The sequence below is a fragment of the Schistocerca americana genome, chromosome 7 (assembly GCF_021461395.2).
Source record: "Schistocerca americana isolate TAMUIC-IGC-003095 chromosome 7, iqSchAmer2.1, whole genome shotgun sequence".
NCBI classification, from domain to species: domain Eukaryota; kingdom Metazoa; phylum Arthropoda; class Insecta; order Orthoptera; family Acrididae; genus Schistocerca; species Schistocerca americana.
This window is the reverse complement of record NC_060125.1, coordinates 90,199,550-90,226,231: the sequence shown is the minus strand read 5'-3', so window position 1 is coordinate 90,226,231 and position 26,682 is coordinate 90,199,550. Positions and strand designations below refer to the sequence as shown.

At 46.2% G+C, this 26,682-nt stretch overlaps 1 protein-coding gene across 1 annotated transcript in view; it reads right to left on the bottom strand.

Moving 5' to 3' along the window:
* The window catches only part of LOC124621836 (steroid receptor seven-up, isoforms B/C), a 531,170-nt gene that overhangs the window by 272,267 nt on the left and 232,221 nt on the right, over positions 1-26,682 (bottom strand). The window contains exons 3-4 of the mRNA XM_047147279.1: positions 25,795-26,093; positions 16,362-16,620 (exon numbers count right to left, since the gene is read on the bottom strand). Coding sequence (XP_047003235.1) covers positions 16,362-16,620; positions 25,795-26,093 — 558 coding nt within the window. The remainder of the gene's footprint in view (positions 1-16,361; positions 16,621-25,794; positions 26,094-26,682) is intronic.

The following is a 26,682-nucleotide window of genomic DNA, read 5'->3' as shown; positions in this document are numbered from 1 at the left end:
ACCAACTGAGCTACCCAAGCAAGACTCACGTCTCGTCCTCACAACCTTACTGGCAGTAAAGGTGTGAGTCGTGCTTGGGTATCTCAGTTGGTAGAGCACTTGCCCGCGAAAGGCAAAGGTCCCGACTTCGAGTCTCGGTCCGGCACACAGTTTTAATCTGACAGGAAGTTTAATTCAATTACCAACTGAAGTTCACGGGGCCTAACTTACGGTCTTGTATTGACGACAGTGGTAATCCTTACATTTTAACTTAAATTTATTCTCGTTGCGTGGAACTTGGTGAGGCCAGGAACTGTGCTACAGAATTTGTCAAATAAGTTTTTTGCCCCTGTTACCCTTCACTAATATTTCGCAACACTTCGTGTTTAGGCTGTTTGCTGCCATTATCAGTTGCTGTACAAGTTACATGTACATTAAATTTAATTACAAATTCGGTTGGAGTGTTGGGGTTGAGTTGTTTGGGAGAAGAGACCAAACAGCGAGGTCATCGTTCTCATCGGATTAGGAACCACCCCGGCATTTGCCTGGAGCGATTTATGAAATCACTGAAAACCTAAATCAGGATGGCCGGACGCGGGATTGAACCGTCGTCCTCCCGGTTTGGAGTGTGATTAGCTCTAATTTCTGGATGTATCAGCGAGGTTATGTACTCGAATGTATCCCTGTATAGAAAGATAAATTTATTCAGATTGTACTTTAACCCTAGAACACTGAAGGGGGGAAAATGTTACTACGTTACTAAACAATCGTAAAGTTTACTACTCCACAGTTTTCTCAAAAAATGTTCAAATGCGTGTCAAATCTTATGGGACTTAACAGCTAAATTATTCTAAGGACAAACACACACACCCATGCCCGAGGGAGGACTCGAACCTCCGCCGGGACCAGCCGCACAGTCCATGACTGCAGCGCCTGAGACCGCTCGACTAATCATGCGCGGCACAATTTTTTCAAAGGAAGTCATAATTTATAGGTTTTTACAATTATTTATTACAATTATTAGATTCCAACGGTACATACCAATTAAGTACGGAAGTCCTGTTTTAGCCCCTACGGCAATCTTAAATTTTAAGACTGTTTTGTAATCTAGGGTTAAATGAGTGGCTTGTTAAAGTATCTCATTGGTGTCTTCAATCATACTTTTCTCTAATGAATTTTGGCTCCACGCACTGCTCAAGAGTAAACGAAACCGCACCAGTTAACACTTTCACATAGAGTTGTTTATATTCCAAAGATTCATAAGTGCTACGATAAAACTTATTTCACTTACAAATGGCGCAAATGTTGGTACATACAGCCTCACTGGAACACCCTACAGATAGATTTCATCACACTCCAAAAGAAGCTATAATTAAAAACTAATGAACATGTAACTAAAGCATGGAGTGCTGATAAATAGTAATATTAATGTTAATAAAATTTCACAAATTCCTCATTTTCTGTATAGTTTTCTATATACTGTTTTTCTATATTCTATTTTCTGTATACTGTTAGGCAATCAACTCGTAGTTTTTCAGTCATTTTAAATTAATATTTGCCGGCCGGTGTGGCCGTGCGGTTAAAGGCGCTTCAGTATGGAACCGCGTGACCGCTGCGGTCGCAGGTTCGAATCCTGCCTCGGGCATGGATGTGTGTGATGTCCTTAGGTTAGTTAGGTTTAATTAGTTCTAAGTTCTAGGCGACTGATGACCTCAGAAGTTAAGTCGCATAGTGCTCAGAGCCATAAATCAATATTTGCATTCCAGATGGGCCTATACGAAAATGTATTCATTTTATTGTACACAATGAAGGAAATGAACCAAGCGTCATTACAGTAAAGCTATGAAGAAAGTATCTTCGCCTTCTTCATCGTCATCACTAACATGCCATTTTCCGCCTTTTGTTGGTTACGAATCATTTCAGATATTACGTCTACGGCTTCTAACTTGCCTAAGAACTTTATCATTCATCGTATTATCATTCACCCGTACGCATAACCGTTTAATCAGAACTATATCTTTTAATAATTTCATTTTGTGAGTAGATCACGCAGTGTATTGCTCGGAGGAAAACTGTGCGCTCTGAAACTGTTTGAGTTCCAGTATTTTGCCACCTGTACATCTCTGTTAGTTCTCAGAGAGGAGTGTTGTATCGAGCTCTTAGTATTTGTACTGACAAGTAAATTTGAATTTTTCACTTATTTCCGCACGAAACGCACCACGGTATAAATGCTGCCCTGAGCCTCACGCACATCGGCACCACGTGGGTTGGAAATGTGCAAACAGTCCGGCATTCCCGTAAACAGATCTTAATACTAAACCGTCATCACGAAAGTACCATACATACAATGGTAGCATAGTGCGTAGAACGCATTCAGGCATGACTCGCTTCTGTATCGCTCAAAATACCGCTTAGTTCGTAGCGGCCTTAGAATGAGTGATTAACGGGTCTGGGCACAATGGGACTTAACATCTTCGGTCATCAGTCCCCTAGAACTTAGAACTACTTAAACCTAACTAACCTAAGAACATCACACACATCCATGCCCGAGGCAGGACTCGAACCTGCGACCGTAGCAGTCCCGCGGTTCCGGACTGAGCGCCTGAACCGCTAGACCACCGCGGCCGGCTGCGAATCAACAGCATTGCATAATAAACATGTAAAGAGAAGAAATTCATAACGATAAAGCAAGCTGGCCAAATTTTGCGCATTTCATCGTTAGGCGCCCTTTGGAAAAGATGGGAATACATCCAACTGCTTTGCAACACAACTGACGTCGCATGTTTACCACTTTTTATTGAACTACCGGCTGCAGTTGCGCAGTGAGATACGCAAAGACGGAATAAATCACTCATGACCTCGTATGGCTTTTTTTTTTTTACGCCATGACTAGTAAGTGGGAGAATATGGACAATGGATGACAATGGCATCACTGATGTGTCCTGATTCTCACAGTACTCAGCTGCTCGTGGAATGCACACGTGGGTTAGTTGCTGTTGTATTGATCACGTGACGCCTCGGCTCGTGCAGTATACCGCACACTGCTCCGGATCACAATTTAGCTGCAGAAGTGAAGCAGATTCTTGGACGAAAGGACTACGTCGTTTATTTTATTTTCACTTCTGAGAATTTCTAAACGTCCTTGTAAATAAAGTACACGAGTGTTTGACGGTAACAGACGGAGAAAGGGCTCTTAATTATTTTACTTGCAGAACCTGTTTGCGACGGCAGCGGAATCGAACGGCAGTTTTGCTGACTCACTCTCGATAATAATTCGAGCAATCGAAACGAAAGCGTCGCTCTCAGTTACCGTCATAATGTATTCAGTCAGCTCTCTTTTCCCAGCGACTGCCAATTACAGACGACTTTTCCGTTTCTTCGCATTGGAATGGTTGTGGACTCAGAATTGATTCAGATTGGGAGGACGATAGGAACAGCGCCTCGTAGTGTCTGAGGCGCCAGACAGCTGGTGGACGCTCCGGCCCAGCAGCGATCTTTTTTGAGAGAGGCGTCCAGCCGGCCGAAGTTCAAAAAATGGTTCAAATGGCTCTGAGCGCTATAGGACTTAACATCTATGGTCATCAGTCCCCTAGAACTTTTTTTTTTTTTTTTGGTCATCAGTCTACTGACTGGTTTGATGCGGCCCGCCACGAATTCCTTTCCTGTGCTAACCTCTTCATCTCAGAGTAGCACTTGCAACCTACGTCCTCAATTATTTGCTTGACGTATTCCAATCTCTGTCTTCCTCTACAGTTTTTGCCCTCTACAGGTCCCTCTAGTACCATGGAAGTCATTCCCTCATGTCTTAGCAGATGTCCTATCATCCTGTCCCTTCTCCTTATCAGTGTTTTCCACATATTCCTTTCCTCTCCGATTCTGCGTAGAACCTCGTCATTCCTTACCTTATCAGTCCACCTAATTTTCAACATTCGTCTATAGCACCACATCTCAAATGCTTCGATTCTCTTCTGTTCCGGTTTTCCCACAGTCCATGTTTCACTACCATACAATGCTGTACTCCAGACGTACATCCTCAGAAATTTCTTCCTCAAATTAAGGCCGGTATTTGATATTAGTAGATTTCTCTTAGCCAGAAATGCCTTTTTTGCCATAGCGAGTCTGCTTTTGATGTCCTCCTTGCTCCGCCCGTCATTGTTTATTTTACTGCCTAGGTAGCAGAATTCCTTAACTTCATTAACTTCGTGACCATCAATCCTGATGTTAAGTTTCTCGCTGTTCTCATTTCTACTACTTCTCATTACCTTCGTCTTTCTCCGATTTACTCTCAAACCATACTGTGTACTCATTACACTGTTCATTTCGTTCAGCAGATCATTTAATTCTTCTTCACTTTCACTCAGGATAGCAATGTCATCAGCGAATCGTATCATTGATATCCTTTCACCTTGGGTTTTAATTCCACTCCTGAACCTTTCTTTTATTTCCATCATTGCTTCCTCGATGTACAGATTGAAGAGTAGGAGCGAAAGGCTACAGCCTTGTCTTACACCCTTCTTAATACGAGAACTTCGTTCTTGATCGTCCACTCTTATTATTCCCTCTTGGTTGTTGTACATATTGTATATGACCCGTCTCTCCCTATAGCTTACCCCTACTTTTTTTCAGAATCTCAAACAGCTTGCACCATTTTATATTGTCGAACGCTTTTTCCAGGTCGACAGATCCTATTAAAGTGTCTTGATTTTTCTTTAGCCTTGCTTCCATTATTAGCCGTAACGTCAGAATTGCCTCTCTCGTCCCTTTACTTTTCCTAAAGCCAAACTGATCGTCCCCTAGCGCATTCTCAATTTTCTTTTCCATTCTTCTGTATATTATTCTTGTAAGCAGCTTCGATGCATGAGCTGTTAAGCTGATTGTGCGATAATTCTGGCACTTGTCAGCTCTTGCCGTCTTCGGAATTGTGTGGATGATGCTTTTCCGAAAGTCAGATGGTATATTGCCAGACTCATATATTCTACACACCAACGTGAATAGTCGTTTTGTTGCCACTTCCCCCAATGATTTTAGAAATTATGATGGAATGTTATCCATCCCTTCTGCCTCATTTGACCGTAAGTCCTCCAAAGCTCTTTTAAATTCCGATTCTAATACTGGATCCCCTATCTCTTCTAAATCGACTCCTGTTTCTTCTTCTATCACATCAGACAAATCTTCACCCTCATAGAGGCTTTCAATGTATTCTTTCCACCTATCTGCTCTCTCCTCTGCATTTAACAGTGGAATTCCCGTTGCACTCTTAATGTTACCACCGTTGCTTTAAATGTCACCAAAGGTTGTTCTGACTTTCCTGTATGCTGAGTCTGTCCTTCCGACAATCATATCTTTTTCGATGTCTTCACATTTTTCCTGAAGCCATTTCGTCTTAGTTTCCCTGCACTTCCTATTTATTTCATTCCTCAGCGACTTGTATTTCTGTATTCCTGATTTTCCCGGAACGTGTTTGTACTTCCTCCTTTCATCAATCAACTGAAGTATTTCTTCTGTTACCCATGGTTTCTTCGCAGCTACCTTCTTTGTACCTATGTTTTCCTTCCCAACTTCTGTGATGGCCCATTTTAGAGATGTCCATTCCTCTTCAATTGTACTGCCTACGGCGCTATTCCTTGTTGCTGTATCTATAGCGTTAGAGAACTTCAAACGTATCTTGTCATTCCTTAGCACTTCCATGTCCCACTTCTTTGCGTATTGATTCTTCCTGACTAATGTCTTGAACTTCAGCCTACTCTTCATCACTACTATATTGTGATCTGAGTCTACATCTGCTCCTGGGTACGCCTTACAATCCAGTACCTGATTTCGGAATCTCTGTCTGACCATGATGTAATCTAATTGAAATCTTCTCGTATCTCCCGGCCTTTTTCAAGTATACCTCCTCCTCTCGTGATTCTTGAACAGGGTATTGGCTATTACTAGCTGAAACTTGTTACAGAACTCAATTAGTCTTTCTTCTCTTTCATTCCTTGTCCCAAGCCCATATTCTCCTGTAACCTTTTCTTCTACTCCTTCCGCTACAACTGCATTCCAGTCGCCCATGACTATTAGATTTTCGTCCCCCTTTACATACTGCATTACCCTTTCAATATCCTCATACACTTTTTCTATCTGTTCATCTTCAGCTTGCGACGTCGGCATGTATACCAGAACTATCGTTGTCGGTGTTGGTCTGCTGTCGATTCTGATTAGAACAACCCGGTCACTGAACTGTTCACAGTAACACACCCTCTGCCCTACCTTCCTATTGATAACGAATCCTACACGTGTTATACCATTTTCTGCTGCTGTTGATATTACCCGATACTCATCTGACCAGAAATCCTTGTCTTCCTTCCACTTCACTTCACTGACCCCTACTATGTCTAGATTGAGCCTTTGCATTTCCCTTTTCAGATTTTCTAGTTTCCCTACCACGTTCAAGCTTCTGACATTCCACGCCCCGACTCGTAGAACGTTATCCTTTCGTTGACTATTCAATCTTTTTCTCATGGTAACCTCCCCCTTGGCAGTCCCCTCTCGGAGATCCGAATGGGGGACTATCCCGGAATCTTTTGCCAATGGAGAGATCATCATGACACTTTTTCAATTACAGGCCACATGTCCTGTGGATACACGTTACGTGTCTTTAATGCAGTGGTTTCCATTGCCTTCTGCGTCCTCATGTCGTTGATCATTGCTGATTCTTCCGCCTTTAGGGGCAATTTCGCACCCCTAGGACAAGAGAGTGCCCTGAACCTCTATCCGCTCCTCCGCCCTCTTTGACAAGGCCGTTGGCAGAATGAGGTTGACTTCTTATGCCGGAAGTCTTCGGCCGCCAATGCTGATTATTTATCAAAATTTAGGCAGTGACGGGGATCGAACCCGGGACCGAAGACGTTTTGATTATGAAACAAAGACGCTACCCCTAGACCACGGGTACGGCCCGGCCCGTGTACGCTACCCCTAGAACGTAGAACTACTTAAACCTAACTAACATAAGGATAGCACACAACACCCAGTCATCACGAGGCAGAGAAAATCCCTGACCCCGCCGCCGGCCGAATGGCCGACCGGTTCTAGGCGCTACAGTCTGGAACCGCGCGACCGCTACGGTCGCAGGTTCGGATCCTGCCTCGGGCATGGATGTGTGTGACGTCCTTAGGTTAGTTTGGTTTAAGTAGTTCTAAGTTCTAGTGGACTGATAACCTCAGAAGTTAAGTCCCATAGTGCTCAGAGCCATTTGAGCAGAAGCGTTCAAACGAGTGCTCATTGTGCTGAATGCACAACTCGGTGCGTTGCTTGGGCTCATCTGACGTTGTGGGTTGGTATGTTTATTTGCGCATTCCGACCTGCCTGCTATAGGGCAATGCGAGGGTATTCTCTGTAACAGTGTAGTCGGACAGTTTAGAACAAAGAACGAGGAAGCTTGTTGCTCTGCGACTGCAATAAGTTGACACGTGGTCCGCTGGTCGTTTAGAAGGCTCAATGTGTTCTGCTTTCAGGAAAATGGGCACTCGTTTGATCACCTCACTGCAATGAACATTCCGCCGCTAGAAGGTCCAACTCAACACTACCAGTAGTGTACCGCACATTACAGCCACCTCCTAAAATTTTAAATGTTTCTAGCTCATTAACCAAAATTGACAGAAATTTAATTTACATGATAGAAAAAAATATTGATCTATTGCTGTACCTATCTGGAAAACAACTAAATAAATTAGGATGTTAACAAGTGGCGCTCTGCAGATTGAACATCGTGACATTACTTTGAACGAACAGACCGACCTATAAAACGAAAAATCATCGAAAATTGCACCAATATTGTCATAAAGCTTTAGTGCTTACCTACAATCATTTGCTTAGAAATTCTGTTAACACAGATAGTACAATTTAGAAATGAAGTTATATAATGTACAAAATAAACAACCCAGTCAATATCTCTGGATACTGAGCACATCGCCATTGGCGTTGACATAATATCAAAAACTAATATGTTGATTAGAACTCTAATGTAATTAGATGACTGTTATGCCAAACTTCTCTGGGATGTGCTAAGAATCCTACATAGAAGATAAGTTAAATCGTACGAAACAGTGGGAGTCGCATTAAGTAATAGCAAATACTATACACTAGAGATGTATATTGAAAGATATTTCATCTTCTGTATTAAACTGAATATTTTCGATCTAAAACTCCCGCCGCACGTTGCTGTTCTGTCATTGGTCCATCCCGTTCTTAGCAGTGCCGCCCGTGCTATACTTGAACTCCAGAGTCCCGTTCTTAGAACCGGCCAATCCGTCAGACGCTCGAGCCTCTCGTCTTACGGCTAGAGATGTAGAGACGCATAGTGAAATTAATTTATGGAAATAGAGTAAATCCTGTGCAACTGTGATAAGGAACCTTCTTCGCCGTGGTGCTAATCACTTCACATCGGTAGAGGTTAGATCTCTTCATGTTGATTGGAATTACTGCCAGTTTTTTGCTGTCTGACAGAACCGTGAAAAAGTCGACGGTATGCGGTACGTGTCTTGTTTCAATTCGCTCACCGTACCCATTTCACTATTTGCCAACAAGCTTGCATTTAGTACTGCTCGGTTCTCTTTCGTGTTTGTTTTTTCGGCACTGTTACTTGTACGTTGAAGGTGATACTCAATAGTTCTGTGAATAGGTTTGCTGAGGAAGAGTTGGCAGATATACTCCTCGAATTACGGGTGTCCTGAATGCAATGGAAGAGCGCGAGAACGGCACTATGCTGGACTGCAGAGTTCCACAGTGACGCCACAGTACTGTGTTTCGTCTGAAGTTCATTTCATTACTCTGTTTCTGTGTTGTGGTACGGTTTGTTTATTGTATATTACTGGCTTTTACTGTTCTGAAGGTGTTGTCACAGAAACAAGGGTGACTGCAGTAACAAAGCAAATAAATCATAATTACAGTATTACTCTAACGAACCGTCAGACCTGAGACCAAAATACTCGGAACGTATCTCAGAACAATCTCTGAAAGTTTGTCGGTGGAGTTCTGGTTCACACTGACGTTAGCTGCTCAACAGAGATTAGATTTAATTACTTGTTTGCAACTGACTAGTATCTAGAGCAAGCCCACTTATTGAGTGGCCGCGTGTTGGACATCCCTGTTGCTTGTGACGCATCGAGATGAGAAATGTTGAAGTTAGAGAGCCTAGTAAAAGGAATTTTCGTAAGCTGGAACCGCGGTGTGCGGCTATTTCGCGCCGTGTTACTGTGCAGCACGTGGTGGAAGGTATCGGCGGTGTCGGCGGCAGCGGCGGCGGCGCGGGACGCCTCCGTCGGTAATGGACGGCGGCGCGGTGCGCACGCGCAGAGCGCCACCCGCCGCTGGCGCCGCCCATCCGTGACGACACACGCGGGCGCGGAGACGCCGCCGCCGCCGCCGCCGCCGCCGCAGCCCAGGGCGGCACGCTCGTCCCGGCTCGCCGCTCGCAGGTCGTTGATCCTGCGGCAGATCTGCGCGCGGTGCCGTTGTCGAGCCGGCTGGACGCTGCTGGCCGCACCGACACGCAGTTCCTCCGTGACGCACGAATTACTGGCGCGCCTCCGCGTCGGTGCGGGCCCAGCACGTGGCGGCGGACGGTGTAGCGTTTCTGGCTCCCGGAGCCACAATGCATCGGGTGATCAAAAAGTAAGTAAAAATTTGAAAACTGAATAAATCACGGAATAATGTAGATAGGTACAAATTGACACACATGCTTGGAATGACATGGGGTTTTATCAGAAAAAAGTTAAAAAATGTCCGCCAGATGGCGCTTCATCTGACCAGAAAAGCAATAATTAGCATAACAAAGTAAGACAAAGCAAAGGTGATGTTCTTTACAGAAAATGCTCAATATGTCCACCATCATTCCTCAGCAACCGCTGTAGTCGAGGAATAATGTTGTGAGCAGCACTGTAAAGCATGTCCAGAGTTACGGTGAGGCATTGGAGTCGGATGTTGTCTTTCAGCATCCCTAGAGATGTCGGACGATCACGATACACTTGCGACTACAGCTAACCCCAAAGCCCATAATCGCACGGAATGAGGTCTGGGGACATGGCAGGCCAAGTAAGACGAAAGTGGTGGCTGAGCACACGATCACCACCAAACGGCGCGCGCAAGAGATCTTTCACGCGTCTAGCAATATATATATGTATATATATATATATTTGTTCTAATAAAACCCCATGTCATTACAAGCATGTGTGTCAATTTTTACCTCTCTATCTACATTATTCCGTGGTTTATTAAGATTTCAAATTTATACTGACTTTTTGATCACCCAGTACAATACCATACTTCACTTCGTAGTTGAGAAACAACGATGTACCTGATGTACGACGTAAAAAACAGGTGATCACAACTTCAAATGTGTGTTCTCTAAATTTTCTCAATACTGCTCCTCGAAAAGAACGTCGCTTTCCCTCCAGGGAGAGCCATTTCAGATCACGGAGCGTCACCGGAATGCGTGGGTGTTGCTCTAATTTACCGATAACAAATTTAGCAGCCGGCCTCTGAATTGCTTCGATGTCTTCGTTTGATCCTACCCGATACGGATACACTCGACCAGTACTAGCGTCCTATATGCGGTGTGCTTTACATATGTACTATACTTTTCCAAAATTCTCCCAGTAAACCGAGGTCGACCATTCGCCTTCCCTATTACATTGTTTACCTGTATTACATTTCTTGTCGCCTTGTAACGTTACGCCCAGAGATCCAAACGACTGACTGTGTCAAGCAGGAGAGTACTAATGCTGTATCCGAACATTACAGGTTGATTTTTCCAACTCGTCTGCATTAATTTACATTTTTCTACAACTAGAGCTAGCTGCCATTTATCACACCAACAGGAAGTTCCTTGTGAAACTGCGCAAACGTACTAGTCGTATAATTCGATTAAGTGCCACGAAGAAATGGGGCAACTACTTTTGGGCCACCACGCCAGATCTCGCGTTTTTATCGGTACAATTCGGATTTCGCTCAAAATAATGAGAGATACACTCTCAATTGTAAGCTATCCTCCAGTCAGTTCAGATTTAAAAAATGGTTCAAATGGCTTTGAGCACTATGCGACTTAACGTCTGAGGTCTTCAGTCGCCTAGAACTTAGAACTAATTAAAGCTACTAACCTAAGGACATCACACACATCCATGCCCGAGGCAGGGTTCGAACCTGCGACCGTAGCGTCGCTCGGTTCCAGACTGTGGCGCCTAGAAGTGCACGGCCATTCCGGCCGGCAGTTCAGATTTCATTTTAATAGCCACTTTTAATCGTAGCAGAATAACGAAACGCAGGAAGGGACCACCGAAGTGACAGAGGGTGCTCTCTGCAGTTATAAATAAGGAGTCCGACAGCGTAGTCGTGAGAACGGTGGCCACCCGACACAGATCCGAGATGGGCGCGTACACGATAATTTTTAGAAATTGCCACTCTGTGAACAATGCAGACAGAGACAGAATTGAGGATGTGTAATCCGATTTGTGACTGCAGTTGTATAACGCATATAATATTCCAGAATTATCAATGTAAACATCTGAACTATGTTGTAGGCGTACAATTGTCACAACTTTTGTGATCAGTTTATAGTTTTATCTGGTGAAAGTCTTATGTCATTGACATACCGGTAAACTTAGGCGAATCACTAGCAACTACCATTCCTTTAGCCTCACATTCAGAACATCGGACCTCCGACCTGAGTGCTACGCGTGTAGAGGGACAAGATCATCTGAAGATGCCAGGTGGATAGACATCTTAAGAACTTCGTCGGTCTGCTCTGATGTGCCACGTAGACCCCTCACGCGTCCTCCTACTCCAATACAGAAACAGTCGGCGGGCAGTCTGTGGCAACTCAGAAAGGAGAATTCCGCAGAGTGCACTGACTGACGCCACACCCAGCTGCGGTCGTTTTTTTGTACTGCGGTAAGGGACAGGCGCACCGCTCAATTAGCAGAAACTAGTCTCCAGCGTCCCCTCTCTCTCTGCTCCGACAACACGTGACTGCTGTGACAGCGGTCATCATCGTTACTTCCGAGGGTCAATGGCAAGGCATTACAGGAACACCTTCGTAGGTCTATAGGCGACTGAGCCACTAGTAACCTCGCACAGGACAATCGTGAAGGAGACCCTCATACAGGTTAAAGGAATGGAGATGGACAAGTGGCTCTTATCACCGTCGACAATTTCTTGAAATAAGTTTTATATATATATATATATATATATATATATATATATATACACTTGAAAAGCCTTATATCATGTTGAATCGTTCAGTTTCGCCCTACTGAGCTTAATCAGGCGACATCACTTGCATCGTTCAGTTTCGCCCTACTGAGCTTAATCAGGCGACATCACTTGCATCGTTCAGTTTCGCCCTACTGAGCTTAATCAAGCGACATCACTTGAAAAGTACTGTCTATGTTTACAGCATACCATGATCCACACAGCTCTGTGTGAAGGCCGCGCGGTATTAGCCGAGCTGGCTAGGTTGGTTGGTTGTTTTGGGGAAGGAGACCTGACAGCGTGGTCATCGGTTTCATCGGATTGGGGAAGGATGGGGAAGGAAGTTGGCCGTGCCATTTCAGAGGAACCATCCCGGCATTTTCCTGGAGTGATTTAGGGAAATCACGGAAAACCTAAATCAGGATGGCCGGACGCGGGATTGAACCGTCGTCCTCCCGAATGCGAGTCCAGTGTCTAACCACTGCAGCGGTCTAGGCGCTACAGTCATGGACTGTGTGGCTGGTCCCGGCGGAGGTTCGAGTCCTCCCTCGGGCATGGGTGTGTGTGTTTGTCCTTAGGATAATTTAGGTTAAGTAGTGTGTAAGCTTAAGTCCCATAAGATTTGACAAACATTTGAACATTTTTTCTGCGCGAAGAAGTACCTGTAACGGCCTCCCTAATAAGGACGCAGCACAACCATGCTCACCTCACGGCTGTGTAACTGTGCTCGTATCCAGTACGCCATTTGCAATTGTCCTCTCCTCAGTGCTGTGTGGATCGTGGCATGCTGTAAGCTATGAAACCAAATTTTTGAATGATGTCGCTTGATAGAACTTAAGAGAAAGAAATTAGCTGATAGATAATGAAGTAAAGCGGTTTTTTCGTAAAGTGTTTTTTTTCTGTATTTTTATTTTCCACGTAAAGAAGCAGCCTTACAGTTAGTTAGGAAAGTTAGTTCTTTCGAGATAAGTATAAAAAGTGATGGGGCAGAGGTAAATTTTTTAATAAATAAAGAGAATAAGCGCTTGAAATGTGTCACTCTTGCCAAAAAATTAGGGTTAGGCTTGTTGTGAACGTAAGAAGGAAAGAGTGACAGAGATAGGGCTTGTCGTGAACGTTAGAAAGAAGGAGTGACAGAGATGGTTCAAAACGGTTCAAATGGCTCTGAGCACTATGGGACTTAACTTTTGAGGTCATCAGTCCCCTAGAACTTAGAACTACTTAAACCTAACTAACCTAAGGACATCACACACATCCACGCCCCAGGCAGGATTCGAACCTGCGAACGTAGCGGTAGCGCGGTTCCAGACTGTAGCGTCTAGAACCACTCGGCCACTCCGGCCGGCGAGTGACAGAGATATGATGAAACTCCTCCCGTTCAGGCAACCTGTGCTTCGTGCTGTTCCACAGAGCGTAGGCAGCATGTGCTACCTAATTACTGCACGTTCCTGCCATTCCTCTAACGTTGCGGCAGGACAACTGAAGGGAGTGTTTCGCAGGGCTGTCCAAGGAGACGCGGGCGGAGGACGGGGCGACGAGGAAGTGTCGCCCGTTTCGCGGAAGCCGCGGCGCTCTGCGAGGGCGCGACCCGCCGCGTTGGGCAACCGCGCCACATCAAAGCGACGCCCCTTCGCGGAAGCGCACTGCTCGCTGCTCTGCAAACAGAGCCGCCGCCTTCTGATGCGCAGACCTCGCCACTCCGTCGCGGGCTAATTAGCTGGCCCGGCGACTGTGTGTCTTTCCGTAGCTTTCGCAGTCAGCTAATGCAAACATACCAACGGCGAAGTCTCCCCAGGCGCTGTTTCCCCACAACGTAAAGCGTTATTCGTAAGTGCATCCGGCGTTTCTGTAGACAACTGTACAGAAACTATAAGATCTACAGAAAATAGATGTATGCCAGTGGATAGAGCTTCCGTTCTGGAATCCACATCACAGGTTTGGACACCGTTTGTGACGTGGCAAACGTAATCAGTGGTGCATGCATATGGGAGGTGCACGGGGGGAACTCCCCCCCCCCGCCCCCCCTCTTCCGGGGCAGCCCGCATTGCCACCAGCGCCGCCCACGCCAGTCATCCCGCACGCTATTCGTTCGTTTCTTTCGTCAGTCGACTCGGCTGAACCGAGTCATCGAGTAGTTGTACATTCCTATGTAGTATGGATGTCCGCGTCATCGTATTTTATGTGTTTATGTTCAAAATGTGTGTGAAATCTTATGGGACTTAACTGCTGAGGTCATCAGTCCCTAAGCTTACACACTACGTAACCTAAATTATCCTAAGGACAAACACATACACCCATGCCCGAGGGAGGTTGGTTCAAATGGCTCTGAGCACTATGGGACTTAAAAAAATGGCTCTGAGCACTATGGGACTCAACTGCTGTGGTCATAAGTCCCCTAAAACTTAGAACTACTTAAACCTAACTAACCTAAGGACATCACACACATCCATGCCCGAGGCAGGATTCGAACCTGCGACCGTAGCAGTGCCACGGTTCCGGACTGCAGCGCCTAGAACCGCAAGACCACCGCGGCCGGCCCCGAGGGAGGACTCGAACCTCCTCCAGGATATGTTTATGTCTGGCACATAGATAGCTGACACATCCCTCTGAGAAAAGTGGCGGCGATGCTAGTGATCTCGAGACACTATTCTGTCTGGCTTTTGTTTTCCAGGAAAGTCGCGAATATTCCACTGTTTTCTTCTACAGAGGACCTTCGATACGTAGCATTATAAATATGGACTATTGGCCGAATAGGAAGCTAGTTTACATTCAGAAGCAGAAATATTAAGACTGAAGAATGAATAAATAAAAAGTCCTAGTTGTAGCAAGTTCAAGTGAGTGTGAAATCTTACGGGTTCAAATGGTTCAAATGGCTCTGAGCACTATGGGACTCAACTGCTGTGGTCATAAGTCCCCTAGAACTTAGAACTACTTAAACCTAACTAACCTAAGGACAGCACACAACACCCAGCCATCACGAGGCAGAGAAAATCCCTGACCCCGCCGGGAATCGAACCCGGGAACCCGGGCGTGGGAAGCGAGAACGCTACCGCACGACCACGAGATGCGGGCAAATCTTACGGGACTTAACTGCTAAGGTCATCAGTACGTAAGCGTAGACACTACTTAACCTAAATTATCCTAAGGACAAACACACACACAAACCCATGCCCGGGAGAGGACTCGAACCTCCGCCGGGACCAGCCGCACAGTCCATGACTGCAGCGCCCAAGACCGCTCGGCTAATCCTGCGCGGCAGTGATAAGTGATTGTGAAGTATTAATAATAGTAATTCATAGCAATTTCCCAGTAAAAATATTGTTAAGGGACTCGTAACAATATTTTCACTAATAACGTATAACTATTGGTGCGTTTATCTCCGATAATAGCGACTTGCGAGAAGATTCCCTAAAAGCGCATTGTTACTATTAGGCTCTCTATCGATTGCACTAGAAAGCAACGGAATCGACAGTAAAAGTACCACACACATGGGTAGCTCAGTTGGTAGAGCACTTGTCCGCGAAAGGCAAAGGTCCCGAGTTCGAGTCTCGGTCCTGCAGACAGTTTTAATCCGCCAGGAAGTTTCATATCGGCGCACACTCCGCTGCTGAGTGAAAATCTCATTCTGACCACACACATAAATTGCCGGATGATGTCATAATTGGAAAGTCGCCCTTATATTATACGTCGTAAGATACATATTGGCTTGTCGCTTTCACCGTAGGTATTTGTTCACACTCCACAAAAGCCTGGAAGCGAACATTCTGGTAGCGGTAAAAGTAAAGGTAGCTCAAGACGTCTTTAGCGCCCCATACTTGAGGTCTTTTTGTATCCGCCACCTACGTAAATACGTGTGTGCAATTCATTCGAATAACTGCTGTAGCTACCACCAGGGAAGGCACAGCTACATATGCCCTCTTTGGAAATATGTTTATTGAGTTGCGTATCTAAAGGCGCGGACTAATTCGATGCGACAACACGGAGTGTATGATTTTCCTACATATTCTGACACGCCTGCTCCTGCTCACTATCGTCTTCTGACACCCCCAGAGGTACTTATGAATAATCCTCCACGCAGACACGATCCGCATGTCAGCAGAAGCAAAGGACGGACTTAGTGCCTAGGTGGTAGCGGGCCGGGGCTGCGGCCTTACCTGTGGTGAAGAGGACGATGGCCTTGAGGCAGGAGTATTCGGCGGAGTCGACGTGCAGCGCCTTGAGCTTCTCGACCTGCTCCTGGAAGATTCGTATGTGGTCCATGAAGGCGACGACGCGGTCGGCAGCCATGGGGGATGCGTGCAGGCCGGCGGCGGCCAGCAGCGGCGCCACGTGCAGCGGCATCGAGCACTGCGACGCGTTCAGGACGAACAGCTCGCTCCACACGAGCCGCAGCAGCGCCACCTGGTCCGTCACCTGCCGGACCACCACACGTGTCTACAGGCACCGGCCGTCAACTGTCTAGCGGGCGGCAGCATCGAGCAGATCTACAGGCACCGGCCGTCAACTGTCCAGCGGGCAGCAGCATCGAGCACATCTACAGGCACCGGCCGTCAACTGTCTAGCGGGCGGCAGCATCGAGCACATCTACAGGCACCGGCCGTCAACTGTCCAGCAGGCGGCAGCATCGAGCAGATCTACAGGCACCGGCCGTCAACTGTCTAGCGGGCGGCAGCATCGAGCAGATCTACGGGCACCGGCCGTCAACTGTCCAGCAGGCGGCAGCATCGAGCAGATCTACAGGCACCGGCCGTCAACTGTCTAGCGGGCGGCAGCATCGAGCAGATCTACAGGCACCGGCCGTCAACTGTCCAGCGGGCGGCAGCATCGAGCACATCTACAGGCATCGGCCGTCAACTGTCCAGCGGGCGGCAGCATCGAGCAGATCTACAGGCACCGGCCGTCAGCTGTCTAGCGGGCGGCAGCATCGAGCACATCTACAGGCACCAACCGTCAACTGTCCAGCGGGCGGCAGCATCGAGCACATCTACAGGCATCGGCCGTCAACTGTCCAGCGGGCGGCAGCATCGAGCAGATCTACAGGCACCGGCCGTCAGCTGTCTAGCGGGCGGCAGCATCGAGCACATCTACAGGCACCAGCCGTCAACTGTCCAGCGGGCGGCAGCATCGAGCACATCTACAGGCATCGGCCGTCAACTGTCCAGCGGGCGGCAGCATCGAGCACATCTACAGGCACTGGCCGTCAGCTGTCTAGCGGGCGGCAGCATCGAGCACATCTACAGGCACCAGCCGTCAACTGTCCAGCGGGCGGCAGCATCGAGCACATCTACAGGCACTGGCCGTCAACTGTCCAACGACTCGCTCCACACTGGTCGCAGTAGCACCACTTGGACTGTCATCTACTGGCAGTGTCAATAGGGCTACTATGTTCATCATAAGAATAAACGTGATCAAACAAACACAGACGCGATGAACCAGTAGCACACGTACAGTGGAGTTGTTAAGCTCATGAAAGTAAATCCTATTTACACTAGGGCATACCAATTGAAACTTAGAGGGAGAGGCTATGTACACAGCAGCAGGTAGTGATCAAAAGTATCCGGACACTCCAAAAACATACGTTTTTCATATCACGAGCATTGCGCTGCCACCCACTGCCACGTACTCCATATCAGCGACCTCAGTAGTTATCAGATATCGTGAGAGAGCAGAATGGGACGCTACGCGGAACTCATGGAGTTCGAATGTGGTAAGATGATTGGGTGTCACTTGTGTCATAAGCCTGCACGCGAGATTCCCATACTCCTAAATATCCCTAAGTTCACAGTCTCGGATGTGATAGCGTAGTGGAAACGTGAAGGGACACGTACAGCACAAAAGCGTACAGGCCGACCTTGTCTGTTGACTGACAGAGACCGCCTACAGCTGAAGAGGGTCGTAATGTGTAATAGGCAGACATCTATCCAGACCATCACACAGGAATTTCAATCTGCATCAGGATCCACTGCAAGTACTATGAAAGTTACGCGGGAAGTGAGAAAACTATGATTTCGTATTCGAGCGGCTGCTCGTAAGCCACACATCATGCCGGTAAATGCTACACGACGTCCCTCTTGGTCTAAGGGGCGTAAACATTGGACGATTGAACAGTGGAAAAACATTGTGTGGTAGTGACTAATCACGGTACACAATGTGGCCATCCGATGGCAGGATGCTGCTATGACGAATGCCCGGTGAACGTCATCTGCCAGCGTGTGTAGTGCCAACAGTAAAATTCGGAGGTGGTGGTGTTATGGTGTGGTCGTGTTTTTCATGGACGGGGCTTGCACCCCTTGTTGTTTTGCGTGGCACTATCACAGCACAAGTCTACATTGATGTTTTAAGCACCTTCTTGCTTCCCACTGTTGAAAAGCAATCCGGGTATCGCGACAGCGTATTTCAACACGATCGAGCACCTGATCATAATGCACGGCCTGTGGCGGTGTAGTTACATGACAATAACGTCCCTGTAATGGAGGGGCCTGCACAGAGTCCTGACCTGAATCCTAAGAACAGCTCTGGGATGTTTTGGAATGCCGACTTCGTGCCAGGCCTCACCGACCGATAACTCTCCTCAGTGTGAAATTAGGGTGAAGATTTCTTTTATCTTCTGCTTCGGATTCTGTATTTTAGCCATTCTTTAGTTTTTTTTTTGTCTCATCAAAGGTATCTGGACACCTATTAGTGAAGGCGTGCCCACCGTTTACTTTTATAATGGCTTGAACTCTGTTGAGAACTCGATCAACGAGGTATGTGAATGCCTGTGGAGGAATGTTAGCTCATTCTTCCTCAAGAGCCGAAACTAAAGAAAGCAATATTGATGGACGCTGGGGTCTGGAGCGGAGTCGACATTGCAACTCCTCCCAAGTGGGTGCCATTGATCTCAGATCAGGACTGTGGGCAGGTCAGTCCACTTCAGGAATGTTATCCTTTATAAAACACTGCTTCACAGTGGTTGCTTTATGATGGGGTGTATTATCATGCTTATAAAAACAATCGTAGTCTCCGAACTTTTCCGTTACTGAACGCATCAAACAATCCTGCAAAATATGTTCACATCCTCACGCATTTAGTTTTTATAAGGGCAATAAGGGACCACAAATTGACCCCGAAAAGACGCCCATACTCTACCAGCATGTCCTCAATACTTCTCCAGATGCACTACACATGATGGCAAGTGCTCCAGACATCCGCCGAACTAAAGTCCTCCCGCAGGGTACAGCGTGACCCATCCTCCAAAACACTCGTTTCCAACCATTCACTGTCCAGAGGCATCATTCTTTACACCACCTCCCAAGTCTCGCTTATACGGCTGACTACAGAAATGTGTAGCTTATGTGGAACTGCACTACAATTGTACCCCATTCTCTATGTGGGCTGCTGGTAGCCCTTTGAAACTAAGGAGTGATTCTTTCCGCTGACTTCATGCATTTTTTTTACAGCAGACCTCCGCAATGCTCCACGGTCTCTGATGATGCACTTCACACTCACATCACCAACAGTCGACTTGGACAGCTTTAAAGGGGCCGAAATGTCTCTGGTGTTACTAAGATGCCATTCGGTAACTAGTCCACGTCCGAAGCCACTGAGTGACCCACTGTGCTGTTACTGCTTTCCTACTCGTAACACACCGAGCGAGGTGGTGGAGCGGTTAGCACACTGCACTCGCATTCGGAAGGACGACGGTTCAAACCGTCCATCCGGATTTAGGTATTTCGTGAATTCCCTAAATAGCTCCAGGCAAATGCCGGTATGGTTCCTGTGAAAGGGCACAGCCGATTTCCCTTCCACATCCTAGACAGTTGTGCTCCGTCTCTTATGACGTCGATGTCGACGGGACGTTAAAACCAGTCTTCCTTCCGGGCTCGTAACACGATACTCAGCGCGTCCTTTTCCATTGGCGGATGCGCCTGTCGTGATAGCCAGCAGCCAATCCCGCATTACCGGCCACAGCAGCGTGTCGCCACCTGCTGCGGAAGGCAGGCCTCTGCCGCTCCACTGGCGCAGGTGTCCCGTGCTGGCTCAACACGCTGGGACAGCGCAATTAGACCGTCGCCTGTGCCGGGATTAACGCGGCCACTCAGCAGCAGCGCCTGCCCGCCGTGTTAATTCAGTGGCCGGCGCTCTCGTTAGCTCTGCTATCGGGAAAACACGCTCATTAATTCACATTCGCTGCCGGCCCGTCCCGCGGGCTAATATTTAACGTGGCCGCGGCCGCTATCATAACAGGATCGGCCGGCCGCCTTGTAACCTGTTTATTCTGCCCGATATGTTATTAGGCCGGGACACTAATGGGCGATCGCTCGCCTGTCGCCGCTCCTTGGCGCGGCCCGGCCGTGTAAACGGTCATCGGCGATACGTCACGTGGCCGATTACCGCCCTGTACCAGCGGGGCGCCCGCGGGAGGTCCGATCGGGAAAAACAAACAGACGGAGCGCGTGCTGAAAGAGATGTCGACCGCTGTAAACAGACTCGCTGACACTATCTGGACTGGCCGTAACACTGCGGGAGCGTGGCAGGGACAACAGCACGAGAGAACAAACAGGTCGAGAACGACACATTTACTACGATGACCAAGCGCGATTCTACTACTTTCTATTAGTCTAAACAGCCCTTCCCTACACCCTGCCCCGCCCCCTCCCTGAAGCCAGAGCTTCGCGTCGCTGTGGCTAAAGCACCGAACTTGTTCTCCAGAGGAATAGCGTCTAAACAACCTTCCGATATTCCTGTTTTATTTCAAAATGTTCAAATGTGTGTGAAATCTGTATTGTCACCGCCAGACACCACACTTGCTAGGTGGTAGCCTTTAAATCGGCCGCAGTTCCGTTAGTATACGTCGGACCCGCGTGTCGCCACTATCAGTGATTGCAGACCGAGCGCCGCCACACGGCAGGTCTAGAGAGACTTCCTAGCACTCGCCCCCGTCGTACAACCGACTTTGCTAGCGATGGTTCACTGACAAAATACGCTCTCATTTGCCGAGACGATAGTTAGCATAGCCTTCAGCTACGTCATTTGCTACGACCTAGCAAGGCGCCATTACCAGTTACTATTGACACTGTAATCATGTACCGTCAAGAGCGACGCTCATCATTAATGGATTAAATTTAAGTATTCCACCAGCTACGTCCGTTTTTCTAAAGTCTAATTTCCTTGTCATGTTCCAGACCTCACGCAAGCCTGCGTGAGCTAAAACGCGTGCCTTTCGGCTTCCTCTAGTAACACGGTGTTGGCTCTCCTGCCAACTCACAACAAAATCTTATGGGACTTAACTGCTAAGGCCATCAGTCCCTAAGCTTACACACTACTTAACATGGGCGTACCTGGCGAGGGGCAGGGGGGGGGGGGGCAGCTGCCCCCCCCCCTCCTCCCAGAAGATATTCGAACTCGTTCGCCCAGATCCGGGAGTAATTTTTTCGTCTTCGGCACGTTACTGTCGGCAAATCCTAGAAGATTGTTACTGAATTAAAAAGTTGTATTTTTAAACAAGTGTATTCTTACATTTAAAATGTTTATTGAAGGCAGTTTTTCACTAGTTTACTGTTTTATTTAATAAGAAGTGTTGTATGTTGTCTCGAGTCCTTGTTTCCTGAGACTAGTATGACTGCCCCCTCCCCCCTAGTTCAGATCCTGGGTACGCCCTTGCTACTTAACCTAAAGTGTCCTAAGGACAAACACGCACACAAATGCCCGAGGGAGGACTCCAACCTCCGCCGGGACCAGCCGCACAGTCCATGACTGCAGCGCCTTAGACCGCTGTTTTATTTCAATGGTCTCCTAAATTTCTTCGAGTCAGTGCCAGAATAGTTCGTTTACCATTGATTGCTTTACCACATTTTTATCCTTCTGAAGTCATCGGTGTCGGCCTTTCTGCCCTCCCTCTTCTCCTCGAATTTCCACTTCCCACTAACCGTTGAACCTCTCCCTAACGCCAAACCCCTCTCATCATCTGACGTAACGAAATTTCTCATGAAACACTAATCTGAATGCTACCAAAAAAATTGTGCTACTACATAACAACAATGCCTGAAAGGAAAATACATTAATTCAGAGAAAAGGAAAGGACAATAACAAAGAATAATCTTTATATCAGCTCTAATCAATTTCCAACACACCCAAATGCTTGAAGATACGCAGGTATATATCTCTGACATTTATTATATAATGAATAATGACTGTGTGGACGATGTGGCCTATTCTACACCTTATTTTAAATCTATGTGACGATGCTGTGCTGATTATATTTATATGTTTTGACGACGCCATTATGGCCTTATTACTTTAGGACATGGTGTAAAAAAGATCTGAGGATGGTCATTACGGACTGAAACCGGTCATCGTCTAAAGAATTGATATTGTGATCAAAGTCTGTAATTAAAACATTCATTATATTTTTATTTTAGTTGCGCCTAAGAAAATTCTTTTTATTTATCAGGTTGCTAATTACGGTCCGTAATGACACTCTGTAAATCTGAAAATAGTTTTCTAACATTATCGAGTCGGCATAAGTAAAAATGGTGCAATCGCAATATGAGCCAAACATGTTTCGTCGTTTCCATGCAAAATTTAAGTACCACAAACACAGTTGTAAAAGATATGCTGACTCCAAGTCGAGTCAGGGACTCAGCATGTTCACTTAGAACAGCTGTTTTCATTTATCTGCGTGAATAGCATGAATTCGTCTTGGTGAGGAACACACCGCTACAGACTAGTTGGTTGTTTTGCTGAGTCTAATACTCAAAAGCATTACTGGATGTTGTTTAAATGTGAAGTTCTTGATACGACACGGGGAGCCAATATTTTTTTCACCAGTCTATCTTATCGACAGGCGAGGTACACCGAATGGGTCGCTCGCTGTAAAAAGGTGAAAAAATTTCATGCGTGTTATTAAAAGATATATTGTCGACTGTTTAAAATTAATAAATGTGGGACATAATAAAAACAGTCTTACATAAATTTATGGGAGGTGCAACAATACACATAAATGCGCTAGAAGAGACAGGTTCAAAAGCAAGCCCCTATAGATCTCAAGGGGGGAGGGAGAGAGAGAGAGAGAGAGAGAGAGAGAGAGAGAGAGAGAGAGAGAGAGAGAGAGAGAGAGAGAGGGGAGAGAGAGAAGAGAGAGAGAAAGTGGAATATGGAATATGCGAAAGGCATGAAGGAGGCCTACGCGTGGAAAATAATTATGGAAGTATCAAAGAGGTCACAAAATTTAAATACCTATGGGAAATAATACAATGGAATTCTTTGGGCAAAGAACTTCACTTTGCAAGAACAAGAAACATTGAAGTAGCTTTTGAACTAGCAAAAAACTTGTATAACGAGAAATATTAATTAATTAATGCAAAACTACAACCCTACTTTTTGCTTGAAATGCCTTTCATTAAATACATCCAAACAATTAGATAAAACAGAAAAGACGGAAACGAAGGTAGTCAGGAAAATGTAGGAACCATAATATAACAAAGGGAAATGGAAATGAACGAGTAATAAAAAATATTAGTCAGGACGTAACGTTGCAGAGTTGTATTCTATGGACACCTAAGAAGGCTATCTGAGAAAAAAGTAACAAAAAGATTTTTTAACATTTTTCGCAGTAACTCGAAAATATCAGTGATGTGGTGAAGGAATGGACCAAAGAAAGAAGAACATACGGAAATAATCCAAAATTAGTAGAACAAGAGAAAGAAGGAAAGAAAGAAGACAAATTATTTCATGACGTCCTCATGAAACGAAACGAAAAAAAAGCTTACCCGGAGACATACAGGTTACAAAATTTAAATACCTATGTGAAATAATACAACGGATTTATTTGGGCAAAAACCTGACTTTTCAAGAACAAGAAATATGGAGATAGCTTTTCAACTAACGAAAAACTTGTACAACGAGAAATATTAATTCATTAATGCAAAACTACGGCACTAGTTTTTGCTTCAAATACCTTTCATTAAATACAGAAAAACAATTAGGTAAAACAGAAAAGAAGGAAACGAAGGTAGTCAGGAAAATGTAGGAACAATAATATAACAAAGGGAAATGGAAATCAACGAGTAATAAAAAAGTTTAAAGGAACTGGAGCTTGTAGAGAGAGGGGTAGTTAGCGGGTATAAATAAAGGTGCCCTGTCGCTTGAAACTGTGGAGGCGAGCGGTAAATTGGGAGGCAGAGGGGTGCTTGATAGAAAGCAAGAATGCAGTAAGGGAAGGGGTAGGTTCAAAAAAAGGGTTCAAATGGCTTTGAGCACTATGGGACTTAGCATCTGAGGTCATCAGTCCCCTAGAACTTAGAGCTACTTACACCTAACTAACCTAAGGACATCTAACACATTCATGCCCGAGGCAGGATTCGAACCTGAGACCGTACCGGTCGCGCGGTTCCATACTGAAGCGCCTAGAACCGCTCTGCCACACTGGCCAGCGAAGGGGTAGGAGCTGCACCGTGTATTAAAGAGGAAATAACCGGGGAAGATATGTAGAAGGAGGTGAGGAGGGAAGCGTTTGAGCTGATATGCTGGATAAGTATGGGAGAAGATTTCAATGTGTATGAGAGTTTGTAATATCTTTTTATATTCGATGAATTATTCTGATACAATTCTACCCTTGAATGACGCGTACTAATTTTCTATCTTCATATTCGCAGAATCCATGCGCAAAGTAGTTTCATACAATAGCTATGCCATGAGCGCATAATTATTCTTTGTAGTACTCTCTCTGGTGGTTGTTAGAAAAAAGCTTGCGAGATTGTCTTTGTGCCGATTAGCCTTAGCATTATATATATATATATATATATATATATATATATATATATATATATATATATATATTGCTCGTTCATACAAAAGGTGTGTAACAATTTACATTATCTGACATTTAAGAATTAATGATATTCAGCGATATATTGCGCAGTTGTTAATCAGAAGGGAACTTCCGAAAGACTGGATACGAACCTGCATTTAATAATCCAAGAGCTCCATTACTTCTTCGGAAGGTTAAACTTCATCAAATCCAAGTATCCGCTTGATCTGAGGTTTCCCGACTGATTATACAACGCTCCCAAAAATACGAGGCATTTTATTTGTACAGATTAGCAGACTGCCGCTAAGCACGAGCCTGTGGAGAAGAAGAATCATCGCCTGATTTCATTCTAACAAGTGAAATTTCTGAATCATTTTGAGTGACTGAGCTATGACTGTGTTTCCTGTTATGAATGATTGATTGCTCGAAAGAATTGAGAACTACATAACTACATAATTACATAGATAGGAGGAAAAATTACAAGTAGAAAAGGGTGTGGAGTGTGTGTAGGTGTGGGTCTGCTCGGGTCTGTCGGTACAGGTGCAGCAGAGTGGAAATTAGAAGGGAAATAATGAGGATAGGGAAGTTGAGTTTGCGAATAGTGTAGAATGTACGCAGATGTCTGGTGCGAGCGAAGATGGATGCGAATTTGATGACATGTTGAAGGATTCTTTTGGCGGAATTTGAACTGTTGCAGTGAGTAATGGGAAGCGCGTGGCGATCAAGAATTAGGTAGGGGAGAGTGACAGGAATTTGATGGGGATGTGACGATAGTGGCATGTCGCTCGCCGGCTTACCTGGAGATCGGGGAAGAAGGGGATGTTCCGCGCCCACTCGACGGCGGAGAAGAGGAGGCGGGCGGCGAGTTCGCAGATGTTATCGATGCCCATGATGTTGTTGGGCTGCATGCACTGGCCGTAGCGCGACGTGGGGTAGGGCTCGGCGCGCAGCAGCAGCGAGATGTAGCTGGACAGGTAGGAGTGGCCGTTGAAGCCCGCCGCCGCCGCCGCCGCCGCCGCTGCGTCGCCGTTGGTCAGCGCCAGCTGGCCCGGCAGCCCCGGGGGCTGCGTGGGCGGCACCCGCCCCCGCTGCACGGCTGCAACACCACACCGCGGCCACTGAGCCGGCTGCTCGCGCGCTAGCACAGTGCGAGCATGTCGCGGGTTTCGGAAGGCGACTGCGCGGTAATTACAAAAAGAGGTACGCCAGTGGATAGGGCACCTCTACAAGTTACAGGTGCTCATTACAGGCACCTTTTGTGAACGACAAACGCCAAACGGAAGGTTCCAAATGATTGGAAAAGAGCACAGGTAGTCCCAGTCTTCAAGAAGGGTCGTCGAGCAGATGCGCAAAACTATAGATCTATATCTCTGGCGTCGATCTGTTGTATAATTCTAGAACATGTTTTGTGCTCGAGTATCATGTCGTTTTTGGAAACCCAGAATCTACTATGTAGGAATCAACATGGATTCCGGAAACAGCGATCGTGTGAGACCCAACTCGCTTTATTTGTTCATGAGACCCAGAAAATATTAGATACAGGCTCCCAGGTAGATGCTATTTTTCTTGACTTCCGGAAGGCGTTCGATACAGTTCCGCACTGTCGCCTGATAAGCAAAGTAAGAGCCTACGGAATATCAGACCAGCTGTGTGGCTGGATTGAAGAGTTTTTAGCAAACAGAACA